Source organism: Buteo buteo, chromosome 2, assembly GCF_964188355.1.
Source record: "Buteo buteo chromosome 2, bButBut1.hap1.1, whole genome shotgun sequence".
Taxonomy (NCBI): Eukaryota; Metazoa; Chordata; class Aves; order Accipitriformes; family Accipitridae; genus Buteo; species Buteo buteo.
This window is the reverse complement of record NC_134172.1, coordinates 16,406,802-16,434,166: the sequence shown is the minus strand read 5'-3', so window position 1 is coordinate 16,434,166 and position 27,365 is coordinate 16,406,802. Positions and strand designations below refer to the sequence as shown.

The 27,365-nt window shown below is 40.9% G+C and overlaps 1 protein-coding gene across 2 annotated transcripts in view; it reads right to left on the bottom strand.

Moving 5' to 3' along the window:
* Positions 1 to 2,253: 2,253 nt before the first annotated feature.
* NRP1 (neuropilin 1) overlaps positions 2,254 to 27,365 on the bottom strand; it is a 115,616-nt gene continuing 90,504 nt past the window's right edge. The window contains exons 11-18 of one of the 2 annotated variants that reach the window (XM_075046197.1): positions 27,081 to 27,225; positions 24,042 to 24,146; positions 20,469 to 20,528; positions 13,188 to 13,325; positions 9,554 to 9,825; positions 8,959 to 9,052; positions 7,295 to 7,354; positions 2,254 to 6,049 (exon numbers count right to left, since the gene is read on the bottom strand). In XM_075046197.1, coding sequence (XP_074902298.1) covers positions 5,760 to 6,049; positions 7,295 to 7,354; positions 8,959 to 9,052; positions 9,554 to 9,825; positions 13,188 to 13,325; positions 20,469 to 20,528; positions 24,042 to 24,146; positions 27,081 to 27,225 — 1,164 coding nt within the window. In that variant the 3' untranslated portion in view covers positions 2,254 to 5,759. The remainder of the gene's footprint in view (positions 6,050 to 7,294; positions 7,355 to 8,958; positions 9,053 to 9,553; positions 9,826 to 13,187; positions 13,326 to 20,468; positions 20,529 to 24,041; positions 24,147 to 27,080; positions 27,226 to 27,365) is intronic. The other variant, XM_075046205.1, reaches the window with a different exon arrangement.

Genomic DNA, 27,365 nt, shown 5'->3' with positions numbered 1-27,365 from the left:
TAATCAGCAAATAAAACAGCTATATAAAGTATCCCATGGCAAAAAAATTTCATATATACTCTGTTATAATTTAACAAACACTTGTACATAAAATTGTGGTTATGGGTGACTTGAGGCATGAAATGGTATAAAAGAAGAAATTAAAGCTCTAATAAATTAATGTTGCTTGAACCAATATGCCGTTAGGCATAATGCATTGCAAAGGACAGGACAATTAAGGAATGGGAAGGGAATTAATCCTGGGATCTAACATCCAGATGCCATGATCTGAAAATCAAAACCAACTTCGACATTTGACTTTGGGTTAGGAGAATTGACTTAGAAATGGACTAATTGTGCATAAGAAAAGACTTATAAGGGTCAAATTTAGAGCCATGTTAGTATGCATCTGTTAAGTCTTCATATGCCTCATAAGAGGTAGTTTATGAGGCCTGAGGAGCCTTCATCTCCAGTGGGACCGGCAGCTTCGGTCCAGCGGGCAGGTTTGTACCGGCAGACCCTGCTGTCATTTCCCTGGTACCAGTGGGCCTTATCCAACCATACGCCAGCTGTGCTGCCCCTGCCTCTCCTGCCTTGTGCTGTGTAATTGTGTTTTATGTCCTGCCAAAAGGCAAGGAAACGGGACTGGGCTCAGCATTGTGGCTATGTGGCTGCTGGCTCAGGGCTGGTACGTTTGATTGGTGAAATAATAATAACGTTTGCTTGTCACTACCTGCCAAAGACCCTTTTTACAGACTGTGACGCTAATATCTGTGCCTCAGAGTTATGCACTCCTGGCACTGGTTGTCTGTAGCTGACCCATCTGTTATTTCCATCTGCTCTTCTTTTTCTTTCAAGTTTACAAGTTATGTTCTGAAATGTAATTCAGCTCCCATTGCACTATTTTTGTCTTCCCTTTATGCAGCCTGTTTAGTGTGGAAAACTGAAGGTTTAGTGCTAAGTAGCTAGTGTTAGCTTCTAGGCTAATTAATTTCCCCTAAATGAAAGAAAGAGAATTTTCTTAACTTAAAATACTTGTCTCTATTTTCTGAACTTCATCCTCAAAATGGATTCACTTTATAGATTTCTTTTTTTCACTAATTAATTCCATTGCCATTTATTTTCTCTCAAAGAAAGAGCCCCGTGGCTGGTTATCACAGAAGCAAACAGAGTGCAATGAAGTACATTTCTAAGGAATTTAGATTTAGTGATTATATGGACAACAACCTTCACAACTGCCTTTTGAGAGCACTCCCTCCTCTGACCACAAAGCAAAGCTTTGCTCAGGTGCCTTGCTGTAGTTACATCTCTTATTTTAAACAGGTACCCACAGCACTGCTCGCTCAAGGAGACAAGATTTGATACTTTCTCTTCAAGTGTAATAATCATCAAATATGTGGTAATAAGTACAGTATTTTTCCCAGGAGTAGTAAAGTAGTTGAAGTAAAATGTTCGTCTATGAGTACTCGACCTAATGACATACTGACAGTATGTGGATTGTTCGTGTGCGCAATGTAAAGAAAGGATTGAACAAACTTTCATGTGTGGAGTGCTCGGTATTAAAAAACAACAAATAGGTAAGTATTGCCTGAAACAGGAAATGTGCTATCTAAAGCTTCTGATCTGGATGCAAACCTCTTGAAGGTCTCCCTACCCACAATCGTATGTTCCACAGATGAGTTCAGCACCCAGCTGAACACCAAATGAGGCCCAATGGGCCATCCTTCCAGTATTTGCTCCTGTCAGCAACTGGTGCTCTGCATTGGGAGATTTGGCCATAGTAGGGTAAATCCTCATGACTTCAGTGGAAATTTGCAGGGAGGTCATCTGTACAAACCTTACTACTGGAGCAGTGGAGCAACTTGTCAAAAATGGACATTACTCCACAGTAAATCTCATCCTGCTAAGAGTAAGCCACAAGGGGTGTGTATAACCTACACAGGGTGTGCGGCTTGGGGTTCCCATGGTGGCGAGGGGAATTACAACTTAAGAGCAGTGGTGGCATATTTGTACTCTTAAATCCCTGCTGTTTGGCTAAAAGTTAGGCAGGTAGCGGGAGTGTCTTCCAGCAGGGAGAGAGAACTGGGCAGGCAGAGGGTGAATCCCTCCATCCTAAACCATGAATGGTCCCACCAAGGTGTCTGTTTGTTGGAGTTGCCTACCAACAGATGTAACAAAGATTAAAACATCGTGCTTGTTGCAAGATGCCAAATAAAACCAGCCATTTAATAAACCCAATCCATTTTAGTATAATAAAATACATCAGGTATGGGATATTTTATGAAAATGTTTAATTCAACTGTTTCTTTGGAATGTAGTAGTCATAGTTTGGAAATTTAAGTTACAGTTCAGTTCTATGTGATTTTTTAAATGCTACTCAGTGTCTGAGAATACAAATGTCATTTAAAGTTAAGGCTTCGCTGTTCATTTTGAAACAACAATTTACAAGTGTCATATTGTCATAGAAAATAAAAATTTCTGTAAAAAAAATTTGCACAAAGTTTTATGATGGTACAAAACATGAAGCAATAATATACCAGTAAAATGAAATCATTTTACTACAGAAGATTTTTATAGTTTTTCAATAAAGAAAAAAATATGTTATTTTACACTTTAAAAATTATGAAACAATCTAAAACAATATAAACTGAACATTTTGTAACACTGCCTTTACAAATTAATAACTTTATAAACATATAATTTTTTTAAATATATTTATCAGTGCAAGATACTTTTCAATGTAAAGTTGCAGTATCATTTTTCCTTTATTGAAGGGCAACTTTCATTCTATTACCTTCAGAGAAATCAAATCTTCAGTGCTAGATCCTCATTATCATAGTAAGGTCTGAAGACAACAAAGGAGATATATTTCATTTTGCGTTCACTATTCTCAGTATGTTAAAAGAAGACAAAACCCCAGCAACCACCAGCTTTACTGTTCAAATAGATCAAGACCAAGAGCTGGTCCAGAATCTATTGAAATCTGTGGATCCATGAGAATATTTCAAAAGGGTTTGGGCCTGGGCTCCCCCCACTGGGATTTTCTTTTCAAGGCAATATATGCATGTAACTCTCAATCAAGTTAGTGGACTAGAAGTGTTTTCAGAACAGACCCTAACACCTGAAACACACAGTGATGGTGTACTTAAAATACTTTTGAAAAAATCCTTTTTCTCTTTGGGTTAATTAACTAGCTGCTGCGATACCATTATGGTCAAATTACAGTGTTAGATACAAATGAAAATTCTACCTCTGCCAAAGTGAGTTTGTCACTTGGGACTTTTAATGGACTAACTTTTAGGCAAAACTTTCAGGCCTTAGGTGCTCTGTCTCACCTTCTGGAAGAGCCAAGGTCTAGATCTTGGGGAGGTAACTCTTCCAATTTAGGCATCTGAGGTTTGATGACCTGAAGTGGGTGTTTGAAGTTTCACTATAGTCTTTGCCTTTAGGACTCCTTTGAAGTAGCAACTGTCCACTGGTTTTTTTCCTATTGGGTTGTCCTTTAAAATATTTCCACTTCAAAACTCACGTTTTTACCTCCAGCCTCCCTCTCTTTTCTTCAATTTGTAGGTTACTGGTGGATTTTCTACTGATTTTTCTGTTTTATGGTTCATATTGGTGAAATGATATGCTTCAAAACATTTAATTGATAAATAGGGGTGGATTCTGTTGCTCTATGTAATTCAAGGCTGAATTAGCCCTTCTTTAGTCCTAATCCTGGACAGAATACTTCATTGCTTTACTACAAAAGCAGTTTTGGAAAAGACTAACTCAGAAAGTCACAATCACTTCCCTGACTCTACTCAGGGAATTCAGTGAGGAAAAACATAAGTTCAGCACTTTGCAGGACGTTCCTTTCCCCATGTTTGCACTGGTTTTATCTGCTGGTTGGTAGATACGCAGGGGAAGGTTAAAGCTGCCTTCTTCCACTGCCTCCCCAGTTATGGCTGTGCTGTGTGCGGGGCACTGCAGAAAACCCAGGGGCTCCCCTGGCACCTGCAGGAGAGGAGCAATCCCTCTGGTCCCTCGCCTCTTCCTATGGACCCCTGCGGGAAACAAAGTCTTGTTTCTTTTTACCCTGTCGGACCAGATGCATAGGCTGTTGAATATATTTGTCCAATGGTATTTGTCCTAAAATATTAAAAAATTGCCACGTAATTGTCAAGCACATTTTCCCAACAGCTTACATTACTCGGCTCACTGAATCTGTCACTATCTGCACTTCTGGTCAAACAGAAACCTCCTGGTATGAAATGCCAATTGGATATAGCAGGATGATAAGAACATACCCTACATACACTGTGGGATTTTATTCTGCCCTCAGTACCCACGCGTAAGACCAATTAGCATTGATTAGCATGAAAATGCACGTTTACTGAGAGAACAGAACTCTGGGTTCAGGTAGGGGCAGGAGGAGGAAAGTTTCTCTTTTTACAGGCAATCTTTTCAGTAAGGGAATCATTCTCCCTAGTGTAATTAACAGGCAAGCTATTCAGGATAAAAGACATATTTCATGACTTCAGGAAAAAAGATACTGTCACTTTATGCTGTTAAGAAGAAACCCAAAGTTCGACTTTGGAGGGTAAAGTTAAGAATTTTCCCTTATTTTTTAACACAAACTCTAATAAAATCCTTTGCCATTACCAGCAAGTTAAAGCTGCAGTTTTCTTTCCTTGGCAATGGCAAATGCTTATGCAATCTACTCAGAAAGAGAAAGAGAGAGAGAAAGAGAAGAGAAAGGGAGAGAGATTTTACATTTGAAAATACATTCTATATGAAAGAACAATAAAAGGGGATATTGCAGCTTTATACAAAAGGGTCAAGAGACATGAAGTTGAAATACAGAAAGCAGAACAATCGAGCCAGGTTGTCAAATCTGATTAGCCCTTGCCTTGCTGAGGCTACTTTCTTACACTAAAATATACTTTTCTTTTAGTCAGTGAGCCATTAGAATATGATTAAAGACAAGGGCATAACTGCAGAGAAGCAGAGCTGTAGTTAATGTTAACACAATGAGAAGCAGTACAAACAAAAAGGCACTTGAGAGGACATACACTAGCCAGTGCCAAGGACTTTTTTTGTTTAGTTTTTAGGCAGTACACTTGGTTACCAGTTGTGTCTGATGATGGCACATACTCTTTTATGGCGTTCACAAGCACAAAATTTAGTACAACACTGAAAAACATCAATAAAATTTGACTGTATTGCTTCGTAAACAGAGCTGACACACTATATCGGTACTGATGCAGCAGTACTTTCAAAAACATCCTAACCCTTCTTTGCCTATGCACAACACGAGCAATTATACACAAATACAGGTGCAGGAGTCCACTAAATTGCTGTTACTCCAATATTTTCTGGGCACTGAGCTACAGACAGCATGTCCATCCAAAGGACCCCACTGAATACATTTTGTGACAGCATCTTGGATTTTGCACAGTAAAACCCAAATTATCCACTAACAGAAAACAAGAGAGAGGGAGAGAAAGAAAGACAAAATGAACTATAAGTCAATCATACTTGGTCTCAACACCAGCATTTGATTATTTCAAACAAAACCAACAGAAAAAGCAGACTGTACATGATTCAGATTGTTAACACAGATTGTTGTCCATGTTTATCGGTTACACACTCATTGAAGCTCCTGAGAAAAGCTTGGCTCAGTGTCATCAATGCACTTTTCAGCCTGTACAGTAAAAGAAGATCAACAGTTCCCCAGCATGACCGAGCTATGTCCTTCCATCCCGATTCTCTGAAACTTCTCTAGTCGCTTTATACCTTCATGCTTCCGAGTATGAATTCTGTGTGTTTAGTTTATCTTTTTTCAGTTTCACACCATCGACCAGTTCAAAATTGTAATTCTCCAGTGCAGACAAGTTCCTCTCTGACATCCCATTGTGCCAACAGGCACAGTACAGGACAACTCCACAGATGGCTCCTAAAAGCACCCCGAGTGCACTCATGGCTATGATGGTGATAAGGATTGGATCTAGGGTCTTCAGGACATTGCCTGGTTTCCTGGAGATGTTATCATCGTAGTCCTCACCTGTATGGTATGGAGGTGTAAACCCTGAAATGGAGTAAAGAATTGCAAAATTTTCAGAACTGATTCTAGTTAGAACTTTCTTTGATGAGTTGGAGATTTGGAGAAAGGACATCAAGTTTTTGACATAAATTGCTACATAATTTGAAAACCTAGCTTCTAGGAGGTAGTCATAAATAGCTGAAAACTATGTGGCCCAAATAATTGTTGATTTTTTTCATACTGTTCTCCAATCCTTGAATCCGCTGCATGGTAGTAGGGGTCTGATTGTGCCTTGGATTAAGTGGGAGTCTTGGGAATGAATAACCAGATCTTTTGATTATATTTTGCCAGCTTTCAGTATTTAGCTCAAAAATGTTAATTAAATCTTGTTCAGCTCCGTGTGAAGGTTTATAGCCTTAGACATTGATTGGGAATCTCCAGCCATTTTGCATCTATCTCCACTTCACTGACTTCAGGATTGGACCTTGAAATGGAAATAGTGACAGAACTGACACAGAAGAGCACTCTGCCCCGTTGTGTAAAATATTCACTGGGTATCATAATGTTTTCCCTCAACCCTTTCAGTTTATGAAAGAGATCCAATAAGCTTGCAAACCCTGCTAACTGTTGCAGGAAAAGCCAAAAAGTCTTTTTGGATAAACTCTGCTTTCACTGAAATCAATGATAGCAATCCCGTTGACTGTAACAGAAGAAAATTAAGCTCTGCCTGAAAAAGGCAAGTATATTTTATTATTGGGACAATATGACAATTACGATCCATTTAATGATCCATTTACAGCTATCATCATTGAAAATGATAATGTTTTGGTAGACTGGTCATAAAATGACATTTTCAGCCAGGTCTGAGAAACAATTAGCCTGAAGAGTTTTGAGCCTAATTACCTAGACACTGCATGAATCATAAATTGTAAGATATAATGATAGCTGTTTCTTCAGCTGTGGACAAGCTTTCTAGATAACAAAATATTAAGGATCTATAGTGTGCATGCTTATATATGTACACAATGTGACAAATTATGTATAAAAAATTTGAAAGGTTTGAGATAGGTATGAATAATACAAAGTCCATAAGATTATATGACACAGAAGAATAAAACTATTAAATTCTTCAAATGAATGTAAGCCTTCTTAGCATCTGATCTAGATAAATCAAAAAACCTTAATACAATACGCAGCTAGAGAACTAATCTATAAACAAATAGAATACACAAATTCCCATGAAAATGCACTTTAAAATTAATTCCCTTTTAACAATAACACAATTTTTACCTGTTTGATTACTTTCTGGGTCTTCTTCTTCATCTATTTCATTCTCCACATCAGTTGATTCTAATGAAGCAAAGAGAATTGACATTGATTATTAGGGTTACAAACACTGATTGACTATCATGCTGGCAATAATGGTATAGCAGATTTTCCTGTGTCAGAGCATCATTATGTCAGCTTGACAGAACTGTTCATTATGAAGGGCTCTGAAAATTAATGGAGAAAAAAGAAAGATTTAAAAACTCCTCTCCGCCCAGTCTTGGCACAGTTTTAGTTATCAGCAGGGGTTTTCCATGCCTGGGAAAGAGAAATCAGTGTGATGAATTAGCATCTCATTCATTGTATTTACAATTTTGGAGCCCAATTCCATAACACTTCATCAGCGTAGGCATAGTTAATCACAAGAACAGTTTCACTGACTGCAGCGAGACCACTTGTGTTTGGGCTTCAGACTGAGCTTTTTGGCTTTAGCTCCCACAGGCCAAAATCTTTGCTCAGCATTTAGTTTGAACAATCAAAACATGTGGAGGTAGGAAAGAAGTTACTTTCCTCTCCCATTTTGGAGTCAGATAAATGTCATCACCGGTCCCAGCACCCTTCTTGGCACTGAGGACACACTGCAGGAGGACCAAGCAGTGAGTCTTGCCTCTCTTTTCTGGTAACTGTCACTCTGGTGGCATATGATGAACCCCAGGAGAGGGAATGTGTGATAAAAAGGAATTGTACAGTTTTCTCATCCTGCAGTGAAATTACCATGTAGCTGGAGTCTGTCATGTTACCCTCAAAAGGCTGTTAGCTACAAAAGGTGAGGAACACCCTCTATTATTGCTCCCAGTTGTGTTGCCGACTCGCATGGCGTAAGTTTATATTTCTAATGCTGTGGGTTCTCAGTTCTATTCCCTCTCCTACATAAAAGTCATTGCTTCATCTCCATCGTGAAGGACAGGGTTCAGTTACTTGTGTTTATCTGGGGTTGCTGCTGCCAAATTACGTGCAGTGTGCAATGCACATATGATCAGCAGTGACTGGAATAACTCAAGACTGGCCAGATATAGAAGGACTCAAATAGCATCTCAGGAATAGCCTGGCTCAGATGTGGAAGAGGCCATGTTCTAACATTACTTCGTGTCCCACATGTCTGGGATCTGGTGACTACAGCGAACGAGTCGCAGCAAACTCAGAATTGCAGGACAGCAGAGGACAGAGCAGGGGCCATTTTGCCCTATCTGTGTATCCTGTAAGGGTTTTATATGGTCCTTTAAAATAGAATTCAAGTAGGCTTGGTAGTAAGTGATCTAAAAAGGGTGAAGAAATAAAATTGAATTTTGAGCATTAGTTAAAACAGGAAGAGCATTAGGAAAACCAGAAATTTAAAGAGGGCAGCAATCTAAAATATAGGGAGGGATGTGAGAATGGGAACATGCTGTGACCCACGTCAGTAGGATGCCAGTGCTGATCCAAAAGACTGCAGTTGCTGCGGCACTGAGGTGACACCAGTGGCACTTAGTATGAATAAAACTATGGGCCAGATCAGGCTGTTTTCAGTGCAAGACTTCCTATATAGTCAATAATTATCTATCCCTTTCTCACAGATAAAAACAGCTGTCAAAACAAAATAAATAATGTTTTGGATGAGATGTCTATATGTTCTTGCTATTTGTACTTACTTCTGCAATCCTCTTGTGCTACATGATTGTCAATTTTAATATCATCCACGGCAATTCCTCCAGTTCCTTTTCCAATTTCTCCCTCAATAACCACCTGGCAAAATAAGATAGTGTTCACATTGTTTTCCTGTTAATACACAATTGCAGCATTCAGGGTATCATAATTAGTTGTTAACACACATCTTCACTTGTCATGACACTCTACATGTACTTTGATTGTAGCCTGCCAATCTGCACTGCATGCCTTTATGAACTTATATGTGCAAATGTGAATTTATGTAATGTCGTAACTTCATTAAAGACTTTTTACATCATCAGCAAAACTGTGTCAAGGATGCAGTTTTGTGAAAGCCAAAAAATTATTTCAAAACTATTTATTTGGCCTTCGATAACAAATTGCTTATATCACTGTCATCTGAGATACCATGAAATATGCCACTATTATTGCTGTTACAGCAACAGCACCTCATCTGTAGGTATAATACTGTCTACATAAATTCTTCAGTGACATTTTCTGCTATGGTGTGTAAAACATGACGAGCAAGGTCTTACTGGCCTCAGCTCCATTAGTTCAGCAAGGAGCAGTCAAGCTCACCTGATAGTGTTTCACAGACTTGTGAAGAAGAACACGTCCTTCCTTCCAGCAGTTTGCCTGGTGCCCGCTCAGGGTCCACAGCACCTGGTCATATTCATCTGGCTTTTGGTACCGCAGTTTGATCTTCAGGGTGCCAACGTGTGCACCAGACATGTGGTACCAGAAAGTCATGCAGTGGGCAGAGTTCTGTGAGTAAATCACGGGGCTCAGCAGTCGGGCAACTTTCCCTTTCTGGCTTTCGTCAGCTTGCGAATAAATGAAATTGCCATCTCCTACTGTGACAGAAGGACTGTGTTAGGAATAGCCACCAGCTTTTTTTTTTTTCTTTGTATACCTAAGAAGCCCCAGCCACCCCTGATCATTTTGTTTTCCTTCCACACTGATGGGTCAAGCCTCACAACCGAGAGAGTCAGAAGGCGTTGGTTTGGGAGCTCTAGGAAAGCTGAGGTACTCTATGGAGAGTTTATTTTTTCTGGCAGTCTCCTTTGCTGTTCATTGGGATGCTTTGTGCTGAGAGTGAACCATAACAACATGTTCACTACGTAGCAGACACTTGCTTTTGCTCAGGGAAGGAGGCAAAAAGCATGTTTGGTGCAACAGCATATGCTCCATTAGTCAGCGTGCACCTCCTGAAGAGACCCAGCCCTAGTTCAGCAGGCTAGACAGAAATCCCTGGGGCCTACTCTACACTAATTCTCCCAAGAGCTATTTTTAATCTCTGTTTAAAGTAATCTGTGTTTGAGAAGGCAAGATTAGAATGGGAAGAACACTGGCGGATAACATAGCTTTGAACAGCCATGGTCAGAGATCAGGAACTGAGATCTAAACAGGGCTCCTAAATAGAGTCTGACAATTGTCCCAAATGGTGCCAGAGTTTTTCCCTTGATTTTCGTAATAATATATTTGGCTCTGTATATTTGTGAGCCGTTTCCCAAAAGAGTAAGATTATGGCTGGTATTTTCTGAAGAGCATAATGGATTTATACATGTTGAAATCTGAACACCTAATGCCCTTAACTTGGAAAATTACTTGCTTAATCACACTGGGAGAGAAGAACGTGGGAGTGTGATTAGTTTGGTAATAGAAAATTGCTAAGTAAGATGCTGACTACAGAGAAGTGCTTCTGACTTTCACCAGCCAGGCATCCATTCCAGTCAGCTTTTGAACAGCTTCTTTGCAGAGAATTATGGTGGAAAAATATGAAGTTCATCCTGGTATGTGTAAGAATAGATTGCATGTGTAATGCACTCACACAAAAGGATGGAGACAGCACTTACTGGCATTGGTATAAAGTTATTTTGAAAGTAAGAAGGAGAAAAGTAATAATAAGAAATACTATTGCTCAAATGCTGAAATAAGTATACATATCTCTGTTTATACCAGTGCTTAAACAAAAGAAAAGTAAAAAGAGGCAAAGGAAGATGTTTTGGAAGGGTGGTGTCTTATCAACATTGGGTTTTGCTTATATATGATGTCCTTGAATTTCATTTGAAATAATGTATAATTGAGACTTGCTGGATTGTAATGGTATAGTCCTGCACCAATGGAGAAGGGAAGATGAGCACTGCAACCCTGGGAAGCATAAGAAGGACATGGTATTAAAAGATGAACCAGGGACAAAGAGGAGTGGGTTAAACCCAGTGGCTGGAAGGAGCGGGCCTAATAAATGAGAAGTAGAAATATTTCTTCTAACATGAGACAAGGACTTTTTCTTTTGTGTGGATTTTTCTGTGGGCAGTCAGAGGTATCCTAGCCAATATGCATGTGGAAGTATCTGGTCTTTGAAAGAAATTTATAAGTGAAGATGATGTTAAATTGCCAAAAAAATTTAGGCTTTTTTTTTTTTTCCTATCTTACTGCAGTAATATCTTGTCCAGCTTCTTCAATGGGAGTGCTTGTGCCTATATGTTCTTTCCAACTTTTTTTTCTGTGCAGAGGGCAGCACAACATGTGCAAATGTCATCAAAGAATCATAGAATCATAGAGTGGTTTGGGCAGAAAGGGACCTTAAAGATCATCTAGTTCCAACCCCCCTGCCATGGGCAGGGACACCTTCCACTAGACCAGGTTGCTCAAAGCCCCATCCAACCTGGCCTTGAACACTTCCAGAGACGGGGCACCCACAGCTTCTCTGGGCAACCTGTCCCAGTGCCTCACCACCCTCACAGTAAAGAATTCTTTCCTAATATTGAATCTAAATCTACCTTCTTTTAGTTTAAAGCCATTACCCCTTGTCCTATCACTACACTCCCTGTTAAAGAGTCCATCTCCATCTTTTCTGTAGGCCCCCTTTAGGTGCTGGAGGGCTGCTAAAAGGTCATCCAGGAGCCTTCTCTTCTCCAGGCAGAACAAGCCCCACTCTCTCAGTTAGTGCAGTAAGGAGAAAAAGGGGCTGCATGTAAGAGTTACTGAAGCTACAGCTAATGGAACAAGTAAGTCTTCTGCACTTGCAGGGCCCAGCGGAAACAACGAAATCTCATTTGAAGAATATCATTTCTTCATCTCTTGATCGAAGACAGGTTCAGTCGCTCTATAATCCGTGGTGGCAAAGTGCAGATAGCTCTCATTTCCAGAATATTATTGCAATGCCGGGTCAGGAACTCTGTCTTCATTGTCTTAATTAGAGCTTTACTTATGCATGCCTTTTAGATTTTGTCAGTCTCTGGCTAACATAGCTTTTAACCTCCTTTCAATGTCAGATCCTACTGAGCCATTTCACTTTACTCTACATCAATTTTTCCACCATTACAGCCTTCACTTCAGCTAACTGCATTTAGTTAATTTGATGCCATTTATTTGTACAATGCCATTTATAGTCAAAGTATTATAAGTTTTTTTTCCCTGAAACTACTGTACTTGTCTTAAGATTCAATTGAAAGTGTCTCAGAATTTAAAAAGTCCAATTTTGTCTAATTTCCTTGTCATTCTCATTAAGCAAAGGGGTTGCAGAAGTGGGAAGGGGAATTCATTTCAACACATTTGATTAATCTGCACGTATACAAGAGAGAGCACTAAAGCGAGAGGCTGTGCAGGTCACGCAATGCCCTCCCTTCTCCACTAGCCAGCAGCATATTTATTGCCTAATTATGCAGAACCATGAGTTAGATACTACAAAACCAACCAATCAATTTCCCAGGGTGATATTTCTGGAAAAATTTTGTGTGAACAAAGGGATAGCTATAATCTCCAACTCCTGCCAGAGAGGAGGAAAGTGTGGAAATACATCCATCTGGGAAGCTTCACTTACAGTGCCTTTCTGTGGTGGGCCATCCCTGTAACTACAAACAGGAATAATGTGAGATTTGTTTGTGACTGTATCACTTGGTAAGTGATATCTGCAGAGTATTTGGTCATTCAGATTTTTTTCCTACCCCTATTATGGTTATCCAAAGGCAAGTCAGGGGAAGGCAATCTCTTCAATTCCTGGCAGTAAATGATCTTTATTCCCCAACAGAAAGGACAATTATGGTCAGTTCTGACTACATATAACAGATTAAGTTGCCTAGAGAATCATCTTTGTGACTCTACATATTTTAGGTATAATTCACTCTCCTATGGTTTTGGAAGGCATGTTGGTATTAAACAGAACAACCTCTTCCCACGTCATATGGCTAAATCATGAACTCATGATTACCTGTGTGGTCTTGAATCGGCCCAGTTTTGCTGGTCAGGATTGCCCACTTTAAATCCACCTGGTTGTCGTGCTCCCAGTGGCACAAAGTCTTCTGGGATCCCCAGCCAAAGGCACAGTTGAAGTTGTATAGTGGCAGCTCTGCAGGGAAAGAGGGAAAAGGAGGGACAAAATGTGATTATTAATTGCATAATTCAGATTTTGTACTTCAAAATCAAATGCATGCATTTGACCATTAACAGAACCATTCCACTTGAAACTCTGAGAAGCCACAGCAAGAGCAGCTCTGCTGGGAAACAGATGAAGAACAACTATTTCTAGTAAATGATGTGGTTGTTTTTTTGTCTCTTTATGACCCATATTTTGGGATTTTTTTGTGGTTAGGTTAATTCTTTTGATTTGCCCACATTAGCTGATAACTATGCTGTAACATATATGACTCAAAAAGAAAGCTATGGCTTATTTATCAGATATATTTTCTGGTTGTTAATATCTATTTGTACCATAATGGTGCAACGTTTTGCAACAACTCACAATAAGATTTGGAGAAAAATAAGAAAGGGCAGAAACACTAATGGAATGTCCTTGGCAGGAAAGGATTTCTGGTGAAATGTATAGTACTTGGCTTCAGTAAGGAACTTATTCCAGCATCTTCCAGACAGTTAAGTAGGCCCACAAGATGGCAGCATTGAAATGGACAAATTGAGACGGAAAAGGGACAAATGTGGCTGATTGCCAAATGAACTCAAAATAAGCTTCAAAACAAGCTCCATGTAAAACAAGGGAAGTCTGGTATTATGGTCAGAATGAGATCATATCTTGTTTTCAGCTTCTCTTCAATTCTGCCCAAAGGTTTAATACATAGTAGCTTATTTTCTTCAATAGAACTTGGAATTTGAATGGAAAGATTATACAAAGATAGCATATAAATCCCTTGCATTTCTTCATTTCAGAAGCAGTTTGAAATCTTTTGGGCTTTTGGTTCCTACCCCATTGGTATGAACTTTTACCTCACCTTGAGCAATGACAACTCCCAGTAGAGCAATACCTTCCCACAGCAATGAGACCAAATCCTGAAGTCTTTTCTCAAGCATGACTCACGTCTTATTAAAGGAATAACTTGGGTTTACTTTAATGAGATGCTTCGTGCAAGTATGAACTAAGAACAAAGGACTCTGCTCTCATCAATATCAGCTCTGGGGGAAGAATTGTGTTTCTTGCCCATTATTAAAAAAAACAACCCAGGAAAGATAATGCAAGCCCTAGAATGTGTTTTGTTTATTGTGGGAAAATATGGAGAACTATGGGAAGTGTGTTGGGACCTGTGGCTCGCCAGACCTTTGAGGTGGAGCTCTTCCAGTCTGAAGAGGCAAAGACCTCCTCCATGTAGTGAGCTGCCCAGGGAAGACTGGAAAGGGTTTTGAACTTACAACTCAGGTTTTAATGGAAAGTAAACTAGAATAATCATTTTATCAACACAGAGAAAAACTCAAGTGAGTAGCTTGAGACAGAATGGATATAAAAAGTGTTCATCTGTCATTCTCTCCTTGCCTGCTATGTCCTTGTTTGGTGGGTCCTTTCTCCCAGACAGAGTTTTAACTCAACTCACTCGGTTCCTGCACTGCAGCCACTGTGCCCTCTCCCCTCTGGCCTGTAGAAAATTTCTTTCAGTCAGCAGAGAGGTCTGAGCGTATGGCAGCTCCTGCCCCTCTCCTCTGCCCGTCAGTACCTCGGCTGTGCTGCGGCATCTCTCCGCGCTGAGCCCTCATTCTTCGCTCCTTCCTTTCATCTGTCCCACCCTGCCTGCCTCCCCACTCCCTCCCGCCGGCCTCCGGAGGGGTCTATCCCACATCGTCACGAACACAACATCCTAGCTGGGAACAAATGAATTAAACAGATAACGTCTGGCACAGGAATTCAATGTGGAGAAAACATGTTTCCTGGAGGACCATAGCCATTTCTAGGAAAGGGGCAGATCGTGGTGAATAATCTCTCTTTGGGCTCAAAACGTTGAAGAAGCAGAACTCAGCCTGTGCGCACAGGAGTGCAGAAAGGCAATCCATTATGTTTCTTTCTTCAGGATATGGGTTTTGTTTTTTTCTTTCTGGACAATGGGGCCATGATCAAAGGCATCTTGCCCAGAAGGGGACATCTGAAAATCAAGGGGAGTTTTTAAAGAAACAGAGTAACACTGAAATGAATTAAAGGGTTTTAGGTTTGTGAAAAATAGCCTTTCATTGTCAAGGAGGCCTAGAGAGAGCTATATTGCATGGCTTTGACATCAGAGCCATGAAACAGAACAAAATTAATCTTATTAATCCCAAAGGATTATATCATGCAAGGCTAGTGATAGCCCATGTGGTATTCAAACCACAGGAAAGGAGACAGTGGTAGATAGATCACATCAATATGAACATATCACACAGCATAAAGGAGCACATAGCATAAAGAGATTGAAAGGACTGGTATTGTTCAACTCTGTGTAAAAATAAATAGCAGAAGACATAGGAGAAGTATATCAATGGGTGAAGAATCCAGAGAAGGAAGATTACAATATTCTGTTTTCTCCATTTCATAGCCTAAGAACTGTGAGGTATCCAGTGAAGTTCGATGCAGATCAAAGGAAAAAAATTCTTATATGATGTGAGTGATACTTGCTTCCCTTGAATGCTGCTAAGGCTGAATACAGTTCAAAGACAACTGGATGCTGAAATGGATAAGGAAAATATCCAGAATTTAATTGTTAATTCTAAATTGCAGGGAGTGACAAAAGCCTTTTTCTTCATGGTCTGAAGCCAGCTCTGACCATTGGGATTAGAAGGAGAGTTTCAAAGCAGAGCTAAATTTCACAGCACCATCTAATAAAGAATTTCTTATATTTTCATTTGAAATATATAGTCCAGGAAATTGGCAAAGAGCCTAAGTCTGATATGCTTTGGCCATACCTGTGTTCCTTGGCTTTGGACTCAAAGACAGCATGGTATAGCATAAAAATGAACTTCTTTTCCATGCAGAAGTTAATGAGAATCCCCTGAAATTGAGCAGAATTTGACCAGTAACATGCTCCCTGTTAGCTGTTTCTTGCTAGGTTCCTATTGTTTTCTTAAAAGTGATTGTGTTAATATATTCCTTAGACAATCACAGCAATGGGATTGAAGGTCAAAGGCAAGGCATTTCAGAGTGCTCTTATTTTATGGGCTTCTTAAACATGCCATCTCTTATTGTCTATTCTTATGTCTCTTCCAATGCTTCTCCCAGGGACCCATAAAAAGAAAAAATAGACCTGCTAGCCAATTAATAATAGACACTTGTAGCATTGGGATAGGTTCATTAGTTGTATGGACAATGGATCTGCCCCAGCAAAAGACAGAACAGTTCAACACTTCTATTAAAGGTCCCAGGGGGCTGATACAGTAGCTCACAGTAAGCTACAGGCAATCTGTCCACTTCTTTGTCCTTGAACTATAGCTTGGCAGCTCTGGTGAAGGAAGGAAGTAGGCACAAGTAGCATTTAGTGGGGTCCCTCTGCAGTGCTGGCCCATTCCCCTGCTAGGATAATTCTCCTGCCAATAGGTGACTGATCTCTGGATTTGTGTGTACTGAGAGGATGAAGAAAACCGGCTATTATGTAACCAAACAGCAGCAGTTCAGATGAGAATCTGAGAGGGAGGTGTAATGAAATCCCATATGCCTTTTTCAAAATGTAGGCTACGTGATACTGAATTAAAACAGATTTATCCTCTCAAAGAATAACCAACAGCTGTACTACTTGACCACATCTTGCTCACAGCTGGAACCATTACTGCACATGAACAAGAAAGTCATTTGAAAATCTAGTTGAGTGAGTTTCTTGCAAGTCCATTAATCTTTTGTGGCCCACAGACTTTGACATATTTTTATAACTCCTCCAACAAGAGGCAAGAAGGAGCATGATGGCATTAAAAATGCTATGAACATTCTCTATAGGATGCTCTTGCCAAAGGGTAAATCAACATTAAAATGGGAAATTACAAACATAATTTGGACCACTTCAAAGCAGCATATTGGGTCTGATTTGTATTTGCATTTCACCTTTTTATACCACTTATGCTAGCAGCACAGAATTACCTTAAATGACAGTAAATGATAATTTAACTGCTTTAATATCCCTTTATTGATGCAAAGTTGTCCTACCGTAAATGAGAATCAGACCTATTCTACCTTTAAATGATTTCTTAGCATAGATTTTACCTCAGGATTTCTTAGTTGTATTTTTTCTGAAATAGGTCTTACATGTGTGAAAAACAAGGTACTTCTTGAACAGTCTGCTTTACAAAGGACTGAGCTTACATGCTGAGAGCACATAATGTAAATGAACAGTTTGCTCTGTGTGTAAATCGCTAAGAGTCAAGCATGTCAAATAGTCCTTTGGAATTGAAAATGATGCATTCAAAAAAGACTAGATGTTGGTGAGTCCTAGGGCTGAGGCCTGAAAGGTATTTACCTTGACAGACAGATTTGTTAAAGGCAGCTTTTAAAGTTTGAGGAAGAAAGTAGATCCTCACTTAAAGAAAAAATCCAAACCTTAAAACATTTTTACTAGTTTGAAATCATGATTCTTTTTTATTTTCTTACAATTCAGTCCCCTTTAAATGAACTGTAAAAGTCTCCTTGATGGAAAGCTTGTTTATACATGGAGGCTTTCCAGCTATTTGCTCCTGTTTCCACAGCATATGAAAGCTGGTTGGAATAGGATAATCTCAGGTTTTGACACACACAAGCATGTTAGTCTGGGATAACAAGATTAGGAGTGTTTGCAGGCTTGAATGCAGGCAGGAGGACAGCAATACATGCTGTTAGCACCTATTGCAGTAGTACCTGTGCCACCACAGGTGCTGCTACTGGGAGGGCTGGTAAATCTCTGTCCCCAGTCACGGTGGCACAAGCTGCTGTGGCCAGCACTGGCACGGTGTAGCTTGTGCAGGGTTACCCACTGGAGCCTGCAACCTGCAACTGATCTGGAACAGCTCTTTGGCGTGGAGTTCATTTACTTCAAGGTGTATTAGCATCTTAAGGTACACTAGCCCTTAGAGGGAATTAAGGCTGAAGCTGAAGGCTCAGTCCTTGGTGTGTTAAATTCATACCTTGTTCAGCTTGAGAATAGTTGAAAGAGCTGGAGTGCACTTATCCTCAGCCAGCTGAGGGCCGGGGAGGCCCCTGAGCAGCTCTGTAACTTCAAGGCCAGTTTAAACTATGTTATTCATGGCTGCCCTAGCAGAATCTCACTCCTAGCTGCATGGCCACTTGCTCTGATGTGCTTCATCATGCCAGCCAGGTCCAGCCGTGCCCCTTCAGCAGAAGGAAACGCTTACACCACCTTTGTGCCAGGAGGGGTTTCCCCATGTTGAGGGGAATTTCTGTCTGCCCCTTTTCGGGAGTTTTCTGGCTGGTTTTCAGTGAGGGATTATGAAGCAGCTGGAAACCTTTATGTTTTAAACTGGAGATTCTGGAAACCTTATTCTTATTTATTAGCATCTGTCTGATCTCTATCTATGATCTTTGTAATGTGCTGCCATGTGGGAGCCTGGAGTTTGGGATGTGAACTTGTCCCTTATTCCCCGGAAGGAAACAGTTCCTACCAGCACAATGCAGGGAAGTAACATTGGCATGCTCTGAAGGGAACCTCAGAAACTCCTTTAGAGAAAAGAACTTGGCTAATCACGGAGTAAGCGAAGGTGGTGCAGGACGGAAGTAAGGAGAGAAAATGAGGATATCTTAATCTCTGGCAGAAACAGTCAATCTGTTACTGGAGAGTCCCACCCAAGCCAAGGGGATTAAACACAACCTGCAAATGCAACTGGCACTGAGGAGGAGGGAGGAAAACTGCATTGTACAGAGGCACTTTAGGAATTTGCAATTTGTTTAAATGCAAGAAGATAGTTTAAAAAACCTGTAAAAAATCCTTCATTTCAGCAAAATAGAAAGCTAAAAGATCATTTCAGCCATAAAAATTAAAATGTTTTACTCTAAACCCGCTGCACGGCATCCTTTCTTCCTTTGCATCCCCCACCCCTTTCCGAACCGTGGGATCACCAGCAGCCCTCCAGCAGCGCTGACTGTGGAATAGCAGTGTGGAGAGGTGTCCCGCGAAGGGGGGGCCAGCCTGCCGTCGTGTTTCTCATTGCACCAGTACTCCACAATCTCTCTCTGCTCCTAAAGCAGGGCAGAGCTAGAAATAGTCTATGCTGACTAAGCCAGCTGGATGACCCTGGAGACAAATTTTGAGAGGAGTAAAAGCATTCGCCCCTGCAATATCAGGATGCAGAGGCTGAGAGTGGCAACAACGTCTGAGATAAGTCAGCTCTATCTCTTAATCAGGTCGACACCATCAGTGTCCTTTATGAAACTTTTGCATTATTATTCCCTTTCTTTTACTTGAAGCAAGAGCTGATTGTGTCACATGGTTGAGGAAACAATGATAAACACTTACCCACCCTGTTAATAAATCACTTGCAAGACTGGGCCTGACTGTGCCTTAATGGAGGAAATGGGAGTAACTGAAAACTGACCTCTTTACCTCTCCATGATTATTAACGCAAAGGATTTTAAACTGGTGCTCATAGTTCTTGGAGTTTCGGTTTTCTGCCCAAATCTACCCTCTCCCCCACTCCTAGTAAATTGTACAGGATATTAAAAAATGGTATGAAAGCTGTGGAAGCTGCAAACTAAGGATTTTAAAAGCTGCTAGTTATTGTATTGATTAAGTAAAAAGGACCTGCTGCCAGTGACAACTTGTTTTTCCCTTTTCAAGTTCATGGTAGCAGTTTATGTAACCCCATTTTGAGAAAACTTGCTAGAAAACAATATTGTAAAACTGCCAGCTCCCTGGTGGAGAAAAATGGCAAACTTTACTTGTCTTAGTTTTGTAAAACCATGGATATAAATAGTGAGTGGGCCTGTGTGGGTCTGTTTTTGTTTTCCTGGAGTCTGCAAACACACTTTGTGTCACTGACGTGCCACATTTAAACAGAGTGCACTGTGTGATTAAGTTAGTTTAATTTTGTCAGCATTTGGCATTTGCTGATGCAGAAGGAAATCTTGTTCTCTGCTGTGTCTACATGTGGATGAAAGGAATAAAATATTTACTGTACAGAGCTGAGAGACCAGATGCTTCTTTACTTCAGAGACTTTTAGGGAATGGGAAGTCAGGAAGTGCTGCAATTCATTATTTTGTCTCTGGCATGAAATTTGGGTATGGAATTTATTATGTTTTTAATAAGAAAAAAATCTTTTTTTTTTTTTTACCTGGTTGTAATGTATTGTCTATTACTGTTGGCTTTTCTGTATTCAGCACTGTAGTACCACCTGGAAAAGAAATTATGCATATCATGATACATGGGACACAACAAAGGACACAGCAGTCGTTAGGAATATCCTATATATAAATCTGAAATAATACTGTCTTTATTAGACATGTAGGTAACTAAGTATGTGAGCTTAAGCATGAAAATACGACATTAAAGATCTGGTTTCCTTTATCAAAAAAGAAAACAAGAACTCATCATTAAATAAAGCTGTATATCTTTGGAGTCCTTGCAAACACCAACTAATCAATCCTCACCATGTCCCTGTGTCTATCCTTGTTTTATAGACACTGATTTGCTCCAAATCAGATGGGAAGGCAGTGACTGATCTCCATAGCACCTCCTGACAGTCACCAGTTTGTGCATTCACCCACGACATGTTGTTTTTCACATCAGGGACACGAGGTCCTCCAGCCCCTGCCATGCTGGGGCCTCCCTGGATTTCCACAGTTTCATAGCTGTGTTGCGAGACCAGCTCACAAGAGAGGTACATGGGAATTGCCTGACTTTAGGCTATAGGCTAAGGCAGGTTTCACTTCTGACTCAAAGAGCAGGAGGAATTAAGGACTTCCCCTTTGTCTTCTGCATTCAGCTCTGGGGCCCCCAACATAAGAAGGACATGGACCTGTTGCAGCAAGTCCAGAGGACGGCCATGAAGGTGATCAGAGGGCTGGAGCACCTCTCCTGTGAAGACGGGCTGAGAGAGTGGGGCTTGTTCTGCCTGGAGAAGAGAAGGCTCCGGGATGATCTTTTAGCAGCCTTCCAGCACCTAAAGGGGCCTACAGGAAAGCTGGAGATGGACTCTTTAACAGGGAGTGTAGTGATAGGACAAGGGGTAATGGCTTTAAACTGAAAGTGGGTAGATTTAGATTCGATATTAGGAAAGAATTCTTTACTGTGAGGGTGGTGAGGCACTGGGACAGGTTTGCCCAAAGAAGCTGTGGGTGCCCCATCCCTGGCAGTGTTCAAGGCCAGGTTGGATGGGGCTTTGAGCAACCTGGTCTAGTGGAAGGTGTCCCTGCCCATGGCAGGGGGGTTGGAACTAGATGATCTTTAAGGTCCCTTCCTGCCCAAACCATTCTATCTTCTTTAAGCAGATGAACAAGAGGTGAGTGGGGTCATGGCCCTTTCCTAAGCTCACTAATTGATATTTTTAAAATACTTGACTTTTTAAAGCAAGCCTCATATTGATAAAGGAAACAAAAAGTAAATTAGCACAATTATAAATGCGCAGTGGGGTGCTGATTACCAGTCAATGGCTTTTCTTTTCTCCAGCAAGCAAGTGCTTAAAGCATTATAGAAAGGATGACTATGATGACTTCCAATGAGAACGAATGCCCAAGCTATATCAGCTTTATGTTTGTGAGAATGATCTGATGGGAAATGCTATAAGCCACGCAAATAGAGTAGCTCTGTATGGGGTCCAAATAGAGCAGGAAGGAATCTGGCCTACAGCACAATTACAGTTAATTACAAGGGAGGCTTCATTGTGATACTCACATATGTGCAAGTGCCATCAGGGAAGTGACTCTAACAGTCGTACCCATGAGAACACGGGTACCACACTTGCATCAGGAGTGGATAAAAGAGGGTAAGGCACTGATGAAATCCCCTGTGCACTGCCCTGCTATCCTTAAAGGGACACAAGATTTTCATACTTTCCTTCTATGGATTTTGGAGGAAGCAAAGAATGTTTACAATGAAATTATTGGTAAAATCACTTCTGTGCATTTTAGTGTTATGAGTAACATCATACATAACAATGCAGTGCTTCTACAGTATCCAGAACGGCTAGGCATGCACTGCTCAGGGTTTCTAGGTGGTATAGTAATACAAAAGTGTCTGCACTTGTGTAGAAGGGCAATGTAGTAATTTTCAATTTTAGTACTGAAATAGGTTCAGTTCCCCAAAAGAGCTGGTGCTCAGGAAGCCTGGTGGCTGTTCCCTTTTGTTAAAGATTATAAACTGCTCCCTAAGCACAACCTGCAAAAATTGCCAGAAGGAGTTTCTTCTGCTCAATAAGCTTTCCCTAAGGGACATGTGGGATACATTCCTGAGTTCCCTGAAGTGCAGGGACTGTGAGTGAACAGGGAAGGTGCTTGCATAGATCTGTCTCCTTCCCCTCACACAGCCTCCATCTATGTGACATATGTCTCTACCTATTGGGCTTTGCAAGCCAGCCCTCAGTGTATGGCTTTGCAGGAAGCCCCAGCATTTCCTGACCTGGCTCTTTCCTTTCAGAAAAATAAATCAATTACAATGTTTAGTAACATTGAAAGCTTTCTGAGCTACCTTAACACAATACAGACTATTTTATCAGACTCCCTGCATGGCTGTTTTCAAAAAGAATAAGATTCATCTGGGACACTGATTTGAAAAGCAGTGACAGTGACCGTGCAGTGTCTTTTCCACTCAGGAATTGTTTTTCAATTTATGATTTGCAACATGCATTTACAGGAGACATTGGCAAAGCTCAGAAAGGGTTTGATGCTGAAACTGCACTTTCATTCGTATCTGCTGTCGGATGTTCTACTTGGCTGCTTCCAAAAAGCCAGTGTCTTACCTAAGGTTTCCCAACGTCCTCTTGGACAGCTATTGCCAGATTTTAATGCTATTTTATATCATAGATATAAGAAGCAATAAACATTTATTAGATAAGCACACCAGGGAGCAGTGATGAAATAATTTGTGTCGCTATGTCCAAAAATAAGCTCAATTACTGTAGCTGTATAGATCTGCTACAGGAAGATCTCATCAATTAGGCCCAGAGCTTTGTGGAGCAAGTGACCTCCAAGAAGAGATCAAAAATGTAGTGGTGCACTGTCAGCTCTCTCAGAAGGACAGTAGTTCTGTGCAAAAGTGTGAGAATATAAAAACTAGCAAGCTTCCTCCATTCCCGATGCAGACTATATTATGTCTCTCCCTCCTATTTTTCTGCTAGTGATGGCAGCTTGGAGAACATCAGCCCCTCTGTGGCTGTAATGCAGTGTTGGTGGGGAAGCTCATGGAAGTATTTCTGGCACTATATGTGTGAGTATGCTTTGATGAAATGAATCTGCTCTATTTCTGTCTGGGAAAGGTTTGGGGCTGAGATTTGAGTCCTATACTAAATTATAGGTAAGGAAGTGTATGCATATCTTGAACCTAAATAATATTTCATTTTGCGTTCTTCAATCTCAGACAATAAACCTCAAAAGGTTTGTCCAGCTTTTTTCTTAATAAGAGAAAGTTTGATTAGGACATTTGATTGGACACAATTCCTGCTCAAAAAGATTGCCCTCTCTTCCAGCTAGTCACTATTATTTGCTTCAAAAATTACATAGCTGAACAAACAATCAGAAGTATTGTCACATGTAAAAGGCAGATGCCTATGTTTTGACAGCACTGACAATACGAACTGCATACCAATGTCCATTTATGTTGAGTGATTAAATCATTGCAAATGTTTAGCTGGTAACTGGCGATGGATATGAGCTACAATGAAGCTGCAATGGAATGAGGATGGTTTCTGCACCTGTCAGTTGGTAGTCATCACCTGTGCCACTGTGACAGTTTGCCTGGTCATCATCACACTCATCCACGGGTTTGCCTTCGGAAACAGTAGGGACAGCGGTAGGAGCTGAAACAAAATCCAGGCATCCAGTTAAAACATGTGCTGGAGAATCAGCATGCAATTGGCAGTAACATTTTGATGAGCACCATATGCTGTCTTCATGTGTTGTATCTGAGGAATGAAGCAACTCCACTTTGCAGGTTAGTTAGTATTTCTTTGCAATGGGACGTATCTGTTCTGCCTCCTTGCACTAAGGCACTCTGCTGTATCTGAGCTCAAGGGCTGAGCAGAGTTGGGCAGCAAAGCCCCGGACTGTCTATTCACTGGCTGATGGGTGTTTGTTGTTCCTACCAAAGATGAGTGAAAGACTGGCAAGGCAGAATGGGAGTCTTGGGCAGGGGAGGTGTGGCGTAGAAACCCCATCATTTTATTGCAGGCCAAAATGCCTGTGAGTGGGCCTGTACAGAGGAGCAGGAGGGGTGCATGCTCATGGTGGTAATTCTCCAGCACCCACCACATTGCTGAATAAACCTCTCTGCAGAGCACATGTGAGAGAGGAAATGTCTGAGCAGAGTCCTCGTAACAGTGGCAGGAAGGCAGTGTGATGTAGAATCACTTTGTGCTCAATGAGGAGATCTGGAAGGAGTTTCTTTTGTTTCTGCTGAAGTTATAAATAAATAAGACATCAGTGATGTCAGTCATCCCTCCCAGCCACCTGCCTGCTTCTCACTGGTGATGACTTTCTGGTAGCTGCTGCATAACCAGTAAAAGTCTGACCTTTGTTATTGCAGTTAAAAGCTTGAGATTTGTGCAAGATGCCAGAAAATATATCTATACCCCAGTATCTGCAAAACATACCACATCTGGAAAATCAGAATACAGATACTTGGTGTTATGTTAAGGTTTATGTTTTATACCTCAAGTATAGTTCCCTGGCTTAAGATAACCACTCTGGGAATGTGACCCAGGCTTTTGTCTGTTCTCACCTACTGTTATTTTCATTAACAATCTTTTACTCTCATTAGAAGCTCTGCAATTATGCATCCCTTTCTCAGATTCTTCTTTGCCCTTCTACTGGCCACATAAGACCATATGCACTGACTTCTTGGCCTGAAAATGTCAGGAGGGGTGGTGGTTTCTGAAGTAGCTGTATTCTGGGATGAAACCTGGCTCTTTAGGACCCTGACCTATGCTTTACATGTACAATCTATCCCTAGTTAAAGAAACAGTTCTGTGCTTATTATGAATTATGCAGAGTGTCTGTTCCCCACATTGCTTAAAACCCCTGGGAGCTCCCTCTAGCTTTCTACATCCAGTTAGTTTCTTGTCTTGATCTTCATGCCCCTGTATAGCCTCAAGCTTCCCTACATCTCTGCCATCATTTCATATAAGCCCCCCGGGATGCTTCGAGCACACAAAACTTCCCCTTGCTCATTACTGTTGGAGAGCTGATTTCTACTCCTGTCTGTGCCTACCTCCATGCTTCTTTTCTCATTGCAACTACTTTCTTGCTCAGTAAATCTCAAGTGACTTCTCTTCATTCAACTCCCTCCTTAAGATGCAGTTACAGAACAAAGTTTTCTTATTATGCTTCTCCCACGGGTAAACGAGAATTGACCTCACCTGTCCATGGGTGACCTCCTGGTGAGCACCCTTCAAAAGTACACCATAGCAGAAAGAAAAATGCAAGAAGATGTGTCCTGGGGAAAAATGGTACTCGTTGTTGCAGTTTGCCTAAAAGCAAAGGTGTTTTGTCTGGTCAGTCTCCTCTTTGGCTCCTACATCTCACTGAGCAATGTGTTCTTGTAAGGTAGTCCACGGACTCATTTCTTGATGTCTAGGTGGCTACAGGGGCCCTGTGGCCAAAGGACTTGGCCCACAGGTTGTGGGTTTACATAAGGCAGGTGCTGGGTTTTCTTTTTTCTGAGCAAGTAGCACAATAGTCTGCAGGAACTAAGTATTCCCACAGGAAATGAGGACTTCCTGCAGGAACTAAGAAGTATTTCCAACCTCCCCACTTTCCGGGCCAAGTAAAAAGCATACTTATTCAATCTGGCCTTCACTAAAAAAACAACACAGAACTCATCAGTTCTCACAGCAAATGCCTCCCACTCTTCCGCCTTGGGGGAGAAATGGTGAGAAAGAAATGGAGGCAGTCGGTTCCATTCATCTGGGAGCCTGTTCAGCTACTTCTGTATGAGGTATCATATGAAATCCTGAATAATATGGTTTGTTATTCTGTGTATTGCTAAGCTGTGTGGTTTATAAGCCACGCCACTACACCATCATCCACCAGATAAAATTGTGAAATTCATGTAGTGTTATCTGTAGTTATCTATCTAGTTAAATAATTATTGTTTATATAACAAGAATCAAAGCTTGACTTCATGTCACAGTCCAAGGATAAGTGTCTAAACTTTGCTTTTCTGAGTCTTTCATCTCCTACAAACTCTTGCAAAATTAAAGCTTGGTAAGGAACAAAGAGGCCCCCTTTACCCCCCGAAAGGAACAGCAGACACTCTCCAGCCAAGCGATCATTGCCCACTGTAGTGTCTGGTGTGACTTTCACGTCCTTTGAAGGAGAAAGGGACATAATTGCTATATTTAGAGCAAAGCTCCCTCTGCATTCTCAGAAAACATCTCTTCCAGGGTTGTATCATGGTAACATAAAATTTAAGTTCCCGTCTTTATTCTCTCCTAATAGCGCTGTGCTTCTTGAAAGTATAATCATAAGGCTGCTTAAGGGAACAGAAAACCATGTGGAAAATATCACTGTGATTCAACAAAAGAATAGGAGAAAGAATAATATTTGTGCCTTGGGCATATTCAAATGTCTGCAGAGAAGGAACGGATTAGGCCAAGAAAGAGCACTAACAGCAGTCACAGAAGCGAGAGTCCGAAGTGCTGCCTGTACAGACACAGCGGTGTTCAGCAGTAGTCCAAGTAGAGAATGTATTTATGAAAATAATAAAGTTCATTCATCTCTAGCAGAGCAATTACCTTCGAGTTCACAGCCCAGCAGCTCCATTCGCAGCCCCAGTCCTCCGTGTGTGGCTCTCTCAGGGTAGACGCGGATGAATCTTGTCGATACAGGTTCAAAAGTCCGCAGTTCAGGCGTGTCATAGTTGGTGTTGCCTTCAAAAGTCTGCAAAGCATGACAAATGCTACTTGTTAAATGAAAAAAAAAAAAGCTATTTTCAATAATCGTCTTTTTTCCTTCATTCTGTAGTCTTTGAATTAGGTGAGCAGTTAGCCAGATTCTAACTGCTTAGTAAATGTCAGGCA